General features: G+C 42.2%; 2 protein-coding genes across 11 annotated transcripts in view; one reads left to right on the forward strand and one right to left on the reverse strand.

Moving 5' to 3' along the window:
* LOC309538548 (ankyrin repeat and KH domain-containing protein 1-like) overlaps positions 1 to 17,758 on the forward strand; it is a 96,763-nt gene that overhangs the window by 62,302 nt on the left and 16,703 nt on the right. For all 10 annotated transcript variants that reach the window (XM_082234132.1, XM_082234123.1, XM_082234125.1 and 7 more), the window contains 8 exons: positions 182 to 324; positions 749 to 962; positions 2,600 to 2,775; positions 4,749 to 4,911; positions 9,488 to 9,583; positions 11,387 to 11,503; positions 13,310 to 13,484; positions 16,016 to 16,472. In XM_082234132.1, the coding sequence (XP_082090258.1) occupies positions 182 to 324; positions 749 to 962; positions 2,600 to 2,775; positions 4,749 to 4,911; positions 9,488 to 9,583; positions 11,387 to 11,503; positions 13,310 to 13,484; positions 16,016 to 16,472 (1,541 nt within the window). The remainder of the gene's footprint in view (positions 1 to 181; positions 325 to 748; positions 963 to 2,599; positions 2,776 to 4,748; positions 4,912 to 9,487; positions 9,584 to 11,386; positions 11,504 to 13,309; positions 13,485 to 16,015; positions 16,473 to 17,758) is intronic.
* Positions 5,498 to 17,758, reverse strand: part of LOC309538758 (uncharacterized protein) — a 46,418-nt gene continuing 34,157 nt past the window's right edge. The window contains exon 2 of the mRNA XM_082234647.1: positions 5,498 to 5,598. The gene's annotated coding sequence lies outside the window, so the exon portion shown is untranslated. The remainder of the gene's footprint in view (positions 5,599 to 17,758) is intronic.

A 17,758-nucleotide genomic window follows, 5' to 3' on the forward strand; every position in this document is an offset into this window, starting at 1 on the left:
TTGGCAACTGGTTCTTTGTATAGCCATTGAGGAAAAGAAAGGATTAAAAGAGAACCTTGGTTCCCTGACTTGCCATTTTGTATTCTAGCTATTTATAGATTTAACAGTTTGGCTGTTTGTGAATTCCACCCAGTGCCAGAGTATTGTTATCCCCTGATCCTGCTAATATTGTACCTTTCAGGTTGTTGACTTACTGCTGGCACGAGGAGCAAATAAAGAACACAGGAATGTGTCTGATTATACACCTCTTAGTCTTGCCGCATCTGGGGGATATGTTAATATTATTAAGATCCTGCTTAATGCTGGAGCGGAAATTAATTCAAGGTAACAGGCTGTGTTTATTGGGCTCTGTGGCATGCTGCATTTGCCACTTCTGGTTCTGTCTTGGGAGGAGGAATAAAGGGGATGTCTAAGTCAACTGATCTATTTTGATCCTATTCAGTTGTATTAAACTATCATAATATGGGCTTCTGGTAACAAATGTGCAATTTTTTTGATGTCTATTTTTTAATATATTAAAAGCTCACGTATTTTGTTAGTAGATTTTCCCCCCTCAAGTTCCTGCTAGTGTTTTTAGCATGTAAAATGGTGGTATCAACTGAGACCAGTCTGCTTTTGTCAGTTAGGTTTGTCTTCCATTTTTCTGTAAACCTGTGTCTATTCTTCCGGGGGTGGGGCGGACTTGTTTCTGTACATTTGTCCAGGTTCTTTTGTTCTGGTGGTTGTATTAATTATCTCTTCCCTCTAGGACTGGGAGTAAGCTAGGCATTTCTCCTCTGATGTTGGCGGCAATGAATGGCCATGTCCCTGCAGTGAAGCTGTTGCTTGATATGGGCTCTGATATAAATGCTCAGATTGAGACCAATCGGAATACAGCGCTCACTTTGGCCTGTTTCCAAGGCAGAGCAGAGGTGGTCAGCCTGCTTTTGGACAGAAAAGCCAATGTTGAACATAGGGCAAAGGTGAGCCTGCAGATAGCTTTCTTCTCAAATAGACTTGTGGTAAAAATGGTTTTGGCAATAGACTTAGTTTAAAGCTTCCGGTTTTAACTATTTCAGTAATTTGAAATCAAGCCAACTTATCTTGTCCATCACTGAGTATTGGAAGGCTTTATTGATTTTGCTTTAGTAAATGTACCATTATTCATGATACCACATCATGGCTGACATTGCCTCAAAAGCTACACCTGATGGTAAGATACCTTACAGGTTATCATACTGGTTTTCACATAGTGGGTTGCAACTATCCAGGCTAAGGTGGATTGCAGCCTAAAGTGCACCACACCACTTGTTTTGATATTAAATTAGAGTGAAGAGAAAATTGAAGCAGATATGAAACTTATGCACTTTTGTGTGGAATAGGGAATTTTGGCAGCTGTTTTTTTCTTGCTGTTGCATAATAGATTGTAACTGTAAAGTAGAGAGGCACTCACTGTTGCAATGGCCTCTTTTTTTGCTGGTGGTCCTAGAGAGAAAAGGCAAAAGATGAACAGTGAAAAAATTGAGTGGCTCCTATATTGGAGGTGGGTGTTAAAGATGAATTCTAGATCTGAAAAGGATTAAGACTACCGGTTTACAGTAGGAGTGAGGAACCTCTGGCCTATAGACCAGGAGCCTCCTGGGGCCTCCTCATCTGCCCCACCAGCCTCTTCTTCCAGAGTCTGCCTACTCCATGTCCCAGTTTCTCCGGCCAAGCAACAAGAGAGTGATGGTGGAAGAGATAACGAGCTGTCCAAAGAGTAAAAGATTGTTATTTTTCCATGGGCAGTTTGTGTGTAGGATATATTGGGTGGTTGTGGCTTTATTCTTCACACAAAGGAATGCAGCTCTCGAATTGAAAAAAGTTCCTCATTGATCGTTCCTCACTTCCTGTCAGTTGATCTTTCCTCACTTCCTGTCAATAAGGGGAGAGAAAAGAGGAAAGAGATGGGGAACCTTCTGCAATTCGAGGGCCACATTCCCATTTGGACAACCTGACAGAAGGTGCATGCCAGTAGTGGTGAAGACCCACTTCTCTTCCCTTATTGACTAAAAGTGCAGAAACCTTGAGGTAAATTGAAGATTAAAGAAATACATTAGCTTTGACTCAGTTTAGTTCCTGAACTATAGCCCTGTGGGAGCCTCTGCAGGAGGAGTCGTGCAGGTGTATTGGAGAGAAGCAGGAAACAAAAGCCCAAACACTAGCCAAAGAAAATGCAAACTGCAAAGTCTTGAATATTGTGGTGAGCAGATTAATATTAACATTCTGAATATCATGCTAGTAAATAAGTGATGAGGTACTTTTGTTCAAATTGTTCAAGTGTGCAGTGTTCAAGGCAGCAAAGTTCTATACTAAAGCAAAGCATTGTATTTTGATGTAACATCCATTAAAGTGAACATTTATGCTGTACAGATGCTTCTTGAACATAATAGTCCCAAGACCTTACAGCTTTTTTTTTTGACTTGTGAATCCATTGTGTGTGACTCTAGCTACCCCGAGTCATGTTGATAGGTCTTGCATTCATTGGGGTCCTTACATAGTGAAAGAGGTTGGCAACTGTTTCTAGATTATGTTTAGAACTGTTTTATATAGACTCTATTTCAAACATTCTTTTAAACAGACTGGGCTCACCCCTCTGATGGAAGCTGCTTCTGGAGGTTATGCTGAAGTTGGAAGAGTTCTTCTTGATAAAGGAGCAGATGTCAATGCTCCTCCTGTGCCTTCCTCAAGAGATACTGCTTTAACAATTGCAGCAGATAAAGGCCACTACAAGTTTTGTGAGCTCCTGATTAATCGGTATGTCATTGTTTTTACATGAATAACTATAACGACTAGAGTAAGTAAAGGTAAAGGTACCCCTGCCCGAACGGGCCAGTCTTGACAGACTCTGGGGTTTGTGCGCCCATCTCACATCTAGAGGCCGGGGGCCAGCGCTGTCCGGAGACACTTCCGGGTCACGTGGCCAGCGTGACAACGCTGCTCTGGCGAGCCAGAGCCGCACACGGAACGCCGTTTACCTTCCCGCTGGTAAGCGGTACCTATTTATCTACTTGCCCCCGGGGGTGCTTTCGAACTGCTAGGTTGGCAGGCGCTGGGACCGAGCAGCGGGAGCGCACCCCGCCGCGGGGATTCGAACCGCCAACCTTTCGATCGGCAAGCCCTAGGCGCTGAGGCTTTAGCCCACAGCGCCACCCGCGTCCCCCAACGACTAGAGTACCCACATACAAAAGTAGGTACCAGCAGACTCAGAAGAACCTGGTGGTTTTGCAGCACTATATAAAAAAGCCACAGGGAGGAGCAAAAACTAGTTCCTTAGAAATTCAATGGCATAGAACGTTGAGACTGGCAGCATTCACACATCATAGTAAACCATAGTTAATAGTTTAGCATGTGACTGCAGAAGGCTCCTGCTTCACTCCTTCCCTCTAACTAGTGGAACTTAGCATTGTAATATACTAAAGTTCTGCTCCTAGCAAACCACAAAGTTAAGCCATGATTACCAGTCATGATTTGTTTGAATGAAACAAACTACCTGGTGTTGGACATAATGCTAAACTTGGTTTGTTGCTCCTGCTAGCTAGAGGGGCTGTGTGAAAATGTTGCAATCATCATGTTTGGAGTAAACCATTGACTATGGCTTACTAAAGGGGTGAGGAAGCTGTGACCCTGCAGATGTTAAATTCTGCAACTCCCATCATCTCTGGCCATTCTGACTGTGGTTGATGGGAGTTTAGTCCAACGACATTTGGATGTGTGCAGGTTCCCATTCTTGCGTCTACTGTAACCTACAAACTGGGCTATTTGAGTGAAGGGGGAATTGCCAACTGGGTGGGAGGGGGAACAGAGTGGAGCAGCTGGGAAGGATTGTAGGAGAGAGACAGATGTTAAGAGGTGCAGAGAACCATCTCAAATGAAGTTCATTCTCCATATTACAGATTGAAAGGGCTTGTGATAGGGAGAATATAGCAGCCCTGCAGTGTATTTAACATGCTCTACTGGTTGGACTGAACCAGAGTACAAACCCTGCACTGTTATCCATTGCATTTATCTCCACATTGCAAGCTGGGTTCAGAAAGTAGCATGCAACAACCCTGCAGTATAATTCGCTGTTAATATTGCCAGTCAGGGGTGGTCACTATTCTAAAACTGCCCCTTTAGACTTTCCTTTGGGCCAAGTCAAGCACTGAGTTGCATTTACAAAGACCATTGCTCTATTGATTTTCATGCAGACTGTAACTAAAAAAATTGTAACTAAAAATATTTATTTTACACATGAGGTCAGACCAGAAAATCCTGTCTTTGATGCTCACTTTTGTGTTTTCCACTTCCTCAGCCACAAGTTCACATAATATATGCACCCATGATAACACCGCAGCAATTAGTTGTGAGACCCCACTTGTAAGATAGTAAAGTCAATTCAGTCCCATGCATAAGAGGGAAGTATCAGCATGCTTGGCAAGGTTTGCAGAAATAAAAAAAGAAAAACTTACAGAGAAAAAAGCCACTTTGCATGTTCCAATTGACATAGTGCTAACATGTTAGGAAAAGGATGGGATGATTTGAAACTCAGACCTTAAAATTTTGTTGCAGGCCCCCTTTTTGGAATTCTAAATTTCACTTTAGTCTTTATAGCACATACCTCAAGATCATGGATGACGTTCTGAAGTTCTTAACAGCTTCCATATAACCAGTGTTTGTGAACTGAAATGTAGTTTCAATTTCTGCCTGGATTTTTTTGCCAGCTTGAATTTAATTCTAATTCCTTTCAGGGGAGCACATATTGACGTTCGCAACAAGAAAGGGAACACACCGCTCTGGCTTGCAGCTAATGGTGGCCACCTTGATGTAGTTCAACTGCTTGTGCAGGCAGGAGCTGATGTGGATGGTGCAGATAACAGAAAAATTACTCCCCTTATGTCTGCATTTCGTAAAGTAAGTTCATTGATGTTTCACAAAATTTAAATCTGAAAAAGTCAACTTGATGGTTATTCCTATCTTTTATCTTAGAATGAATAAAATTTCCTCTTTTTCTGTTTTCCTGTTGCTGTTTGCCTTATGACGACCTTCCCCGACCTAGTGCCCGCTGTGTGTTTCTGACAGCTGCCCCCAGCCATTATGACTGATGGAGGGCAGTGGTTCAAAACATTTGGAGGGCACCAGGTTGAGAAAGCTTGCATTAGGAATTGATGTGAACTGTAAAGTTTGTACTTTACATTTGAAGAAGCAATTTCGCCTGCCTAAAACAATGTTTATGTCCGCTGATTCCCAGGATATAATTGCTACCTAGTTGTACTTACTCACTTCCTCCATAGTAATTGTGGAACTGCCTCAAAATTCATGATCCTGGCACTCAGAGCAGGACATACCCTCAACATGTTTTGGTCTTCAGGTGGGGAATGGTCATGGCCAGACCACTTCCTGGTGAAGTTTGTTATTGTAACTGCTATTCATGCCTGCAAGAGTGGAGGACCAGTTCAGATTGTCCGATCTAAGGCTGATGGACAACAACAACAATAATAATAATAATAATAATAATAATAATAATAATAATAATAATAATAATAAATTATTATTTGTACCCCGCCCATCTGGCTGGGCCTCCCCAGCCACTCTGGGCGGCTTCCTTTTAAAAAAAAAAAAATATTTATTAATTTTCAACCATTTAAACACAACAAAACAGAAAGACAAAAAAAAAGAAAGAACAAAAAAAGAAAAACATAAAACTAACAAAGCATGACACAAACCATTTCAAACACAGAACAATTTCAATGTCTTTTATTTCATTCCCTTATTTCCACGACCTCCTCACACCTCCCTTTCTGTTTTCCACTTCTATTAATTATTTCAGCAATTCCTTTCCATCTTCCTCTGTTTTCTATCCTATAATTATCTTAGGATATTCTAGCCTTATTTTCCCTTTAATACACTATTAATCTATTTATACTTGATTCCTTATAGCATTTCTACTAAAGCCGTATAACTTCATTCCAACATTTTTCTAACATTCATTATTTTTACAGTATTTCTATAAATAGTCTTAAACTTTTCCCAGTCTTCTTCCACCAGCTCTTCTCCCTGGTCTCGGATTTCTGTCAGTCGTTTCCGCCAATTCCATATAGTCCATCAACTTCATCTGCCATTCTTCCCGAATGGATAAATCTTGTGTCTTCCAGTACTTCACAATGAGTATTCTTGCTGCTATTGTTGCATACATGAAACAAATTCTATCCTTCTTTAACACCAATTGGCTGACCATGCCCAGGAGAAAGGCCTCTGGTTTCTTCAAAAGGGTATATTTAAATACCTTTTTCATTTCGTTATGAATCATCTCCCAGAGTGTCTTAATCCTTGGGCATGTCCACCAAAGGTGAACTCTAATCCTCAAATTCGTCTGTTTTTCCTTAAGTTCAGTCACAGCGAGCGTCAACTTATGTTCATCAAATTGCCTCTTTAGGGCTGGGGCTGTCTTTCTCTCCAGTTGTATTACTTTACCTTCAGCAGCAACAGCTTTTTCCCTAACTTCCTCCACAGCTTGCCATATCAAAAGAGGTTCTTGTATCAATTTCTGGGTGGTTTCTGTATTGGTATTATCCATACTCCCTGTATTCAAGTCAACCTCAGCAATTGAAACATCCACTTTCGCATTTATCATGTCCATTTTCCTGTGAAGCTGATCCAATGAGTCATTCTGGATTAGTTGTAGTTTCCGAGTCACCTTCAAAGGTAGCCCCACGTAGAGCGCATTGCAGTAGTCCAAGCGGGAGATAACCAGAGCATGCACCACTCTGGCGAGACAGTCCGCAGGCAGATAGGGTCTCAGCCTACGTACCATATGGAGCTGGTAAACAGCTGCCCTGGACACAGATTTGACCTGTGCCTCCATGGACAGCTGTGAGTCCAAAATGACTCCCAGGCTGCGCACCTGGTCCTTCAGGGGCACAGTTACCCCATTCAGGACCAGGGAGTCCTCCACACCTGCCCGCCTCCTGTCCCCCAAAAACAGTACTTCTGTCTTGTCAGGATTCAACCTCAATCTGTTAGCCGCCATCCATCCTCCAACCGCCTCCAGACACTCAGACACTTCACTGGTTCTGATATAAAAGAGAGGTAGAGCTGGGTATCATCCGCATACTGATGAACACCCAGCCCAAACCTCCTGATGATCTCTCCCAGCGGCTGCATGTCAATGTTGAAAAGCATGGGGGAGAGGACAGAACCCTGAGGCACCCCACAAGTGAGAGCCCAGGGGTCTGAACACTCATCCCCCACCACCACTTTCTGAACACGGCCCAGGAATGGCTCTGGAGGATTTCCCAGTGGAAAAAGTAGGTGATTTTGTTGAGGTTCTTGTTTTGTTGTGGAGCAGTGAGACAAGAAGGGCTGCTGACATGATCATTCCCAAACCTGCTGTTCAGTGCTGTGGAGATTACATTGCTTGCTCATATTCCCAAGAGCTGCAGTTGATGAGATGGAAAGTGATGAAATCTTGCTTTCAAACTGGCTAAACACTCGTTAGGAGACATAATCCTATTGTCCTGCATCCATTGCTCCCTCAAGGAGTCAGCTAGCAGGTCCAGAGACTTGTTACCCTGGATTCGAGTGCAGATCCATGAAATCATATCTGCAAGTAGTTTGCAGTACCCTTTAAAGACAAAGTCTTCATCTTGACTTGGATGCCACTGTCCAGTCACAATGTCCAGTGCTACACCTGGATCATTTTCAGTTGATGTTGCCTGATGATGTAGCCAGGATACTTACAGCAATGCCTTTGACCACATGCACTCTAGACTGTGGCTGGTCAAAGCTAGCTAGAATTTGGGGTGACTACATGGGTCCAGGATGTTATGAATGCATCACTGCATGGTAGGGTGGTCCCAGCTGCTCTTAAAGATGGGGGGGTAGTGCAGTTACTCCTTTAAAAACCTATCCTGGACCCACTATTGGTCAGCCATCAATGTCCCTTTTGCAGGGAAGGTGGTGGAGCAACTTCCAAGTGTTCCTGGATGTCACTGATTATCTGAATCCACTTCAGTCTGGTTTTAGGCCGGATTAGGGGCTGAATCAGCCCTGGTGGATGACCTTTATTGAGAGGGACAGGCAGACTGTGATCCTGTTACCCTGTTTCCCAGAGGCTTTTCATACTGTTGATCCTGGCATCCTCCTAGATCAGCTGTGTGGCCTGGTTATTTGAGATACTGGGCTGGATTCAGCTATTGGTCCTGCTACTGGAAGCCTATGCAAGACTTCCACTAGGGCAAAGGGGCTGTCCTGCCTCCTGCTCTCGCCCCCCCCCCCCCATGACTCAGGTGGAAGTCAGGAGAACCCCCACCAAAAAAAACCCCACCCAAAAACCACGTAGGAGGAGAAGAGAGATTGTTCTGTTGAGGAAGGTGAAATGCTTCCACTTACAGAACATTTGTAACAGTGCAACATCAAATTCCTCCTTTACAAAGGTTCCATTTCTAGCTGTGTGGTAAAGTCCTGAGAGTAACATTGGGGCACTGCTCTTCAATCTTCTGGCAGTTGTGCTGTGGGGCTCCACGGGGGTACCGTTTTGTCCTCAACTATTTAACATCTAAATATGGAAGGTGCCATTAGGAGTTTTGGAGTATGGTGCTAGCACTACACTGCTTTTTTCCTCTATAACATCCGAATCGGGAGAGGCTGTTAAAGCCCTGGACCATTGCTTTTAATGCAGTGGTGGTCTGGATGAGGGCAAATAAACAGCATTTGAATTCTGGAAAGACAGAGGCATTATAGGTAGGTGGTTTCAGTGTCCAGAGGATAGGACAGTTGCCTTTTTTAGACAGGGTTTCACTTCCTCTAAAGGAGGAAGTACGTAGCTTGGGGATTACTCCCGGGTAAATCGTCATCATTCCAGACCCAAGTGACCTCTGTGGCTGGCATGCCTTTTACCAGCTTTGTTGGGTATGTCTGCTACCACTATATCTGGGTCAGAATAATTTTGGCCACTCTAGTACATGCATTGTTAATCTTGACATTTGATTGATTGCTTCCAGCCCTTGGTCTGGAAGCTCCAATTAGATGGGGGGTAGATGACTGGCAGCATGTGACCTCTGATAGATATCATATCATATATCATATATGCGCACTGGCTGCCTGTATGCTCCCTGACCAAGTTCAAGGTTAAACAAAGCCCTGAACAGCTTGGGTCCAGGATACCTTGAGGAATCCTGATCCTTGAGCCTGATCACTGAAATCATCTAGAGGAGTGCTGTTGGTTGTTCTCCATGTTCAGAAGCCCAGCTGGCCTCAATCATAAGTCTGGTATTAGTGTTGCTGGTTCTGTGCTGGAAACACTTCCTTTTGATTTTCTGTTGAAGACCTTGTTATGCTGACAGGCCTATGCAGTTGTTTAAAGTTTTAATGATTGTTTTGTACTGTTTTTAATGGTGTTTTATGTTTTAGTGTATACATATTGGTGTGTACCATTCTGATAAGAGATGATAAATGAATAAAACCTTGGTGCTGTTCTTTTTTTTTCCAGGGTCACGTAAGAGTAGTGCAGTTTTTGGTAAAAGAAGTTAACCAGTTTCCTTCAGACATTGAATGCATGAGGTACATAGCAACAATAACTGACAAGGTGAGTGCCAGAAAGGCTCCCAATGTGTTCTTAAATGATGTGGTTCACCACCTGCAACTTAACAATGATTAAAATCAACAGTGGCGGTTTTTCCCCAGCAGTAGCTCCCATATTTATTTTTAATAATGCATAGATAAATTCAACAGATATTGATGCTACTGAACATGAAGCCAAATCTAATCAATATTGATAGTCTTCTTGAAAACCAAACATATACAGAGGTTGAACATAGCCTACCTTGGTTATTTTAGAAGAAAGGTGCACTATAAAAAATGGAAACAATTATGTCTTGGTTCTGTGATATGATTATGAAACTGAGTGTTAGACCACTTGGATCTATTAACTTGCAAGTAAAGTTGGTATCTGACAATGAACAGCTAGGTGTCCCCACCCCGAATTCTTGAGTGAGGGCATTTTCTCCGTTGTAGGTGTGGTGTGTTGGTGGGGAGGGGACGGTCTCTGTTCACCACTTAAAACAAACAGACAAAAAAACAGATTGCAAGACTTTTATAATTGAAGATCACAGCTCCCAAATAATTTAGGGGAAAGGTCTGAAAGAAAAAAAGTTCACAAAAATGAGGTCAGACTAAAGGGAGGATTTTCAGCACTTGTTACATCACTCTCACAAGATCCAGTAAGTGCCCTCTCACAAGATCCTGTATAGTGGAACCACATTATACTATACAAGTATATTAGCAATGCATGTTTCATATGTAGGTAGAACAGCATTGTTCATGTACCAAATATTGAAAGTGCTTATTTTAAAAAAACTTTATTCAAATAGAGATTATATCCAAAAAGCACATCCTTGATGGAAATTGCATGGACTGTGCACAACAAATTGGAAATAAATGTATGTAGGTTGGACAAAAATGAGGTTCAGAGAGAGGGGTGGGGCTGTTGAAAACTGGTGTATTTTCACAGGCCTGCATTGGAAATGTACAAGGGAGGCATTGCATCTATTATCCAACACACCTGCCTTCCACCAGTACCCAATAGCTGAATTTCAACAAGCACTGGATTTTTTTACAAAAATATTGTGTTCAGTTTTACTGCTTGTGTCTTAACTACCATTATATAGAGATAGATACGCAGCTGCTATTGTGAAGGGCTGTACTTCACAATATGTTAGACTTTGTGAATTGGCATGGCTGAATGCTTTTGCCACTGGAAAAAAGACCTTCCAAAATGTTAGCAAGAAGGCTAGGAGTGAATGCTTCTCTAAGATGCTAAATTTCCCCTAGTAGGAATATGTATGGGGAAACATTCGGTAGGAGGGAATAAATCTTGTCTGAAGTAGTAAAGGCTTTTCTGGTCTGTACCATATCCAACATCTGCAAATCTGGATATGCCTAAGGAAATTGATCACCTTTACTTCCATTAGTAGTTATGGTTTTGAACCTGTTATCAAGGGCAGCATAAGAAATGCTTTCTAGATTTGGAATGCCATGCTACAGTTGTATTCTAAAAGTAGGCAGGTAGACAACTGGTCAGCACAAGGCCTGCCAGTTGAAACAACAAACTCTTACAGTATTAAACTTGCAGCTTCAGTATAAATTCTGCTCTTTTTGCATTGAAAGATCAGTTAGCACATGTATGGCAAACAAATTGATAATTGCTTTAAAAGCTGTATTTTCAGAAAACTGTAGATCAGCCTAACAGTAATCAAAAATCACTAGTTTTAATTCATTACCTACAGACATATTCTCTGGTACTCCATTTGTCTATGCCAGTGAAGTAGTTCTTGGTGTCTAGCAACTTGCTGAACCTATCTTTCCTTTTCACAAACTTTCTACTGTATAGGATTTGCTGAAGAAATGTCACCAGTGTGTTGAAACAATTGTGAAGGCAAAGGACCAGCAAGCAGCTGAAGCAAATAAGAATGCAAGCATCCTGCTAAAAGAGCTAGATTTGGAAAAGGTAAGATGATAGAGTACATCCCCTTGCTTAAATACTGCTACATAAATCAAGTGAAATCCTCTCTCAGACTCATGCATGCACCTGCGTGGGATAAATGCAGCAGAGGATTAATCTGAGTCTGCTGTGGATTTTGATTTTCTGGAGGAAGCCACCATCACTCCTTCACTCAGGCTAGCAAGGCTTCTAAATCAAATGGGTATACAGTGGTACCTCGCAAGACGAATGCCTCGCAAGACCGAAAACTCGCAAAACGAAAGGGTTTTTGGTTTTTTGAGTTGCTTCGCAAGACGATTTTCCCTATGGGCTTGCTTTGCAAGACGGAAACGTCTTGCAAGTTTGTTTCCTTTTTCTTAAAACCGTTAATACAGTTGTGACTTGACTTCGAGGAGCAACTCATAGCATAGTGTGGTAGCCTTTTTTGAGGTTTTTGAAGACTTTGGTGATTTTTGAAGCTTTTCCAAAACTCTTCCGACGCCGTGATTCGCAAGACGAAAAAAACCGCAAGACGAAAAAACTCGCGGAACGAGTTAATTTCGTCTTGCGAGGCACCACTGTAGATTTAACAGTTGAAAATCCTAACCATCCCCATGAGCCACATTCTGGATTAGATTTGGCCTTCTTGCTACATCTTCCTGTGTAACGTAGCAAGCTAGTAGTTACTAAAGCAGTATCTTGCGGTTGGGGGGGATTCCAAAGTAAAGCTTACTTTAGTTATGGATAGTAATAACACAAAGTGGTCCACTACACTATGGTCTAGTTTGGACACCCTTTCTCAGCCTCATACAGTTATAAAGCTTGAAACAAGTGTCAAGAGTCCCAGCACTCCCGCTTCACCTTGTGTGCTTGATCACCACTTTTTTTAGCTTTTAGTAAGCATATGTTTCCTTCGGGGGACTCTTGAGTTCATGTTAATTAGTCAGGATCATATTCGTGTTTTATGAAGCCTAGACTTAAACATAACTTAAACTAAATGTAGTCCACTAAAAACAGGTATAAAAAATTGGTCTACAATTGCAATACAGTGGTACCTCGGGTTAAGTACTTAATTCGTTTCGGAGGTCCGTACTTAACCTGAAACTGTTCTTAACTTGAAGCACCACTTTAGCTAATGGGGCCTCCTGCTGCTGCCGCACTGCTGGAGCACGATTTCTGTTCTCATCCTGAAGCAAAGTTCTTAACCTGAAGCACTATTTCTAGGTTAGCGGAGTCTGTAACCTGAAGCGTTTGTAACCCGAGGTACCACTGTATAAAAGAGCAGGACCACTGCAGATTGATTTATATTCAGTATTTGAAGGTGGCTTTCAAGGTTTCCACTCTTAAGGACAATCTAGGCATATCTGTAGACAAATCTATTACAAAACACATTTGTAGCACAGTTGACCTAAGCAACAGTGCGCTTTCCCACACAGGATGGGATCTGTGTGAGCCAAGCCAGATTGGAAAAAGCACTTCTGTTTACTTTCATTTTTTTACTTTTTCGTTTTACTTTTTCATTTTACTTTCATGTTTAGGGAAGTTTTTAATGTTTGATGAGGTATTGTTTTTAATATTCAGTTGGAAGCCGCCCAGAGTGGCTTGGGAAACCCAGCCAATTATTATTATTATTATTATTATTATTATTATTATTATTATTTTATTTTATTTGCGTGGGGGGATTATTCATTATGGAGGTTTCTTGAGCCAAAAAGAAGACACTGGAGAATTTAGAATTCTTTATATAATGCATTTGCTGTAGTTATCAATGTAGATATGTTTATATTCTATATTGGTGTGTAATCAGGTATATTGTAAATTATTTTTCCACAGTCCAGAGAAGAGAGTAGAAAGCAGGCTCTTGCAGCAAAAAGAGAGAAGAGGAAGGAGAAGAGAAAGAAGAAGAAAGAAGAGCAAAAACGAAAACAGGAAGAAGATGAGGAGCACAAACCTAAGGAAACACTAGAGCTGCAAGAAGATGAAGATGAAGATGAGAATGATGATGATGGTGAGGAATTCATCACTCCTTCAACTTAGTTTTCTAAACTTGTATTTTTGGGATTTAAAACTCTTCTAAAGCACAGAGTGAAAGTAATTTTTACATGTGTTTTGGTAATAATTGGTCACTTCATTTGAGTAAGGAAATCCAAGTCATGTGTGAGGGACTCTGTTAGCAGTGTACATCGTACACAAACACATTGCTTTTCCTTTCTTATTTATATAACTAGTAGAGTTGTATTTAGAATGACTCTGTAGCGAAGAAAAGGCTTAGTCCAGAAAATACATTTTGAAAAAGATGGGTTTTAAAACCCATTTAAAAATGCATAGTTTCTGTGCTTCTGTGTGTAGGAGTGTAACAGGCTGAGAGCTGCCACAGAAAAGGCCCCGTTTCTCATGCCTGGCAACCAAATTGACATCATAGGAAGGTACACAAACAGGGCCTCTGAGACTTATCTCAGTGCCCAGGCAAGTTTGTATGATTGCTTCATACAATTATCCTTCAGATAATTCTGTCTCAAACCATATAGGGCCTTCAAGGTTAATACAAGCACTTTGAATTGCATCCAGAAACGCACCTATAACCAGTGCATTTGGTACAGAATTGGTGTCATGTCCTCCAGTTTCCTTGCCCCTACCAGCATCCTAGCAGTGGAAACCTGCACCAGTTGGAGTTTCCAGACCATCTTCAAAGGCAGCCACACAAAGAATCCATTATGGAAATGTCTTGGATGTAATTTGTGTGTGGATTACTGAGGCAAGGTCTGGTCTCTCTAGATAGGGCCATAGCTGCTGTATCAGCCTAAACTGGTAAAAGGTATTCCTAGCCTAATCCCAGGATGCAAGCCAGAGTGCTTCCCCATTCAGGACTGTTAAATCATTCCATCCATGGAGAGCACCTCCGTCTTGTCTGGATTAAGCCTCAGCATGCCAGAATCGTTTTCAGACACCTGTTCAGATGTTCCACAGCATCAGGAAGATGCAGGCAGTGCTATTTTTCTAGAAAAAGAGGTGCCCTAACTCACCATGAAAGCTTCCATTGTTCTCTTATAATGGCACTGAGTTCCAGCTGGGGGGAAAACAAACCTGGTTGTAGGTTAGAACTAGGTGTTGTCTGTATATTGGTGACACCAAAGTCCAACTCTCCATATTAAACAGCGTGTGGTCAGAATAATACCTTGAAGCACCCCACAGATCAAGGGTAAGAACTTGAAGGCCCCCAGCACCACCTTGGACTGATCCTTTAGGACACTCTGGAGCCAACATACTACAGTGCCTCCCAAGACGGCCCCAAAGGATAATCTTTATCTTTCCTTTTCTGCCGCAACCCAGTCAGACTGTAGATTTAAACTCTGCTTTAGGAAAGGATCTGTGTGTCTTACATAATGGATACTGTAGGCACTGTGTCTATTACCCTTGGCCATCCAACAATAACCTGCTCTCTCAAGTATTCTCCCTTCCTGTTTCTTCTTCACACCCGGGTTCTCCCCCCCCCCCCATAATTCTGATGACTGGAACTGACTTCAGCACCACTTATTCCTATGGCACTGGGTAAAGTAAGTCCTGGTCACAGCCCCTTCTGAATGGCTTATCTCATCTCTACCCTAACCATGTGGGAAGAAATTCTGCAGCAACTCTGGGGTAATGCAAAAATGGGACTCAAGTTGTACAGTGGTGCCCCGCAAGACGAAATTAATTCGTTCCGCAATTTTTGTCGTCTAGCGAATTTTTCGTCTTGCGAAGCACGAAATCCCATAGGAATGCATTGAAAATCAATTAATGCGTTCCTATGGTCAAAAAAAGTCCAAACAAAGCCAAATTTGGTACAACAACAGTTTATTAACTGCTCTTTAAAGTCACACATACTGTAAAGAGCAGTTCAAAAATTTAAGGGAAAATAAATTAACTTTATAAACAAAACATGTCTTTGTTTTTAGTCAAAGAAAAAAAGTCGTGAGACGTTTTCGTCTTGCGAAGCAAGCCCATAGGGGAAATTCGTCTTGCGAGGCAAATCGCGAACGGAAAAAACTTTCGTCTAGCGAGTTTTTTGTATTGCGAGGCATTTGTCTTGCGGGGCACCACTGTACTGTCACTTTTTTTACTCCCTTGTTAGTAACTCAGCCAAAGCCACCTCTTCCCTAAAGCTTTTGAAATCACCTTCGAATCTCATCCCTCTGAAATGAAGCTTTGCATATTAATATTGTCCAATTTCAGGCCATCTGAGTTCTTGCTACCCTGTAAAGTACCTTATACATTGATGCTATATAGTTCTATATGATACATACAGAAGAAAATCAACAAACAGTTCCTAGAATAGCAGGTTTCAAAAGAAGTGCTTTTTTAATTCATTGATTTAAACAGCTAGTAAAGCATTTAAAAAATAGATTTAAAACCAGAATGCTAAAAGTCTGGTCTAACCTGCAGAAAAACTCTACCTTTGATGTCATGGTACAAGTCACTACCATTCTGATACAGGTTTTTTTTGGGGGGGCACTCTTCCCATCATTAAGTTTTACTTTTTTAAAATCTGTTTTGTTTCAGTTGATCAAGAAGTTCCTTTAGAGCCTCCAAGTGCAACCACTACAACTACTATTGGAATATCTGCAACATCAACTACTTTCACAAATGCTTTTGGAAAGAAGAGGGCCAATGTGGTAACAACTCCCAGCACAAATAGAAAGAATAAGAAGAATAAAACAAAAGACACTCCTCAAAATGTGCAGATAATTTTGCCAGACCAGCATATAACTCTAGCACAGCAAAAAGCAGATAAAAATAAAATCAACGGAGAGCCAAGAGGCGGTAGTGCTGGTGGGAATAGTGATTCTGACAACTTAGACAGCACAGATTGCAATAGTGAGAGCAGCAGCGGTGGTAAAAGCCAGGAACTAAACTTCACTATGGACACACACTCTTCAGGCGAGAGACGATACGCCTCAGTACTGCTCCCTTCTCAGGAAGACAAGACTAACACCTCAGTTTCCAAAGTGCAAACCAGGTGAGTCACAAGTTATATCTCCATTACTGAAGCTTTTAATGAGTCTTTTTCATGCTAGCTTGATGCTGAAATGTTTCTGAATGCACATGTTTTGGACCTTGGGCTTCAAGGTTGGGGGAGTAGAGGCTTTCAATTACCTTATAGATCCCCAAGTTAGATGTTACTAAGCAGATGAGCTCTCCTTGGTAACCTCTAATTCATCCCTCCTGATCAAAAACAAAGCAAAGCAATTAAAAGCAACAGCTGCACGTTAATCCTCCAGGACAACAGTAACAGCAAATGATATCATCTAGTTTTGCCAGAATGTAACTTTGAAGACAGGGTTGGGCAGCAGGTTCTCTGACCTCGTGGTGAAGGTGGGTGTAACAGATGCTGCTTGCTCTGCGCATGAGCACCTGTTCTCATCCTCCTGCATCAAAGGTTTCCTGTTGGTGGGAGCAGTGACCATTAGCATGCAAGTGTGTTGCTTAGCCCAAGGCTAATGGTTCCCAATTCCCCATAATCTAGAGCAGGGGTGGCTAATGTGATGCACAAGGCCATTTCCCCCTGCTGCACCCACCTGTCCCATCCATACCTGACATGACTGCAAAGGAACTATTGGGAATATTAGGGTGCACTTTATACAGTGGTACCTCAGGTTACATACACTTCAGGTTACTTATGCTTCAGGTTACAGACTCCGTTAACCCAGAAATATTGCTTCAGGTTAAGAACTTTGCTTCAGGATGAGAACAGAAATCATGCTCTGGCGGCAGCAGGAGGCCCCATTAGCTAAAGTGGTGCTTCAGGTTAAGAACAGTTTCAGGTTAAGAACGGACCCTCGGAACGAATTAAGTACTTAACTCGAGTTACCACTGCATTGTCCCTGTGCAAGCAAGGCTTACATTCGGAACCTTCTAAAATTTAGCACCGAATGCAAGGCCCACTGGAATTTACTGCTTGATAAGGAACAGTGCAAGTAGATAAATAGGGACCGCTTACTGGCGGGAAGGTAAACGGCGTTTCCGTGTGCTGCGCTGGCTTGCCAGATGCAGCTTTGTCACGCTGGCCACGTGACCCGGAAGTGTCTCCGGACAGCGCTGGCCCCCGGCCTTTTAAGTGAGATGGGCGCACAACCCTAGAGTCGGTCACGACTGGCCCTGACAGGCAGGGGTACCTTTACCTTTAAGGAACAGTGGGAAGCTCCCTTTAATGCTCCTGGTGATTCCTTTGCAGTTGTGGGTTTGCCTGCCCCCACAGTTGATGTCGTGTGTGGGCAAGTGGGTGTGGTTAGACAGAAACAGCCC

The sequence above is a fragment of the Podarcis vaucheri genome (assembly GCF_965113315.1).
Source record: "Podarcis vaucheri genome assembly, chromosome: 8".
NCBI lineage: Eukaryota > Metazoa > Chordata > Lepidosauria > Squamata > Lacertidae > Podarcis > Podarcis vaucheri.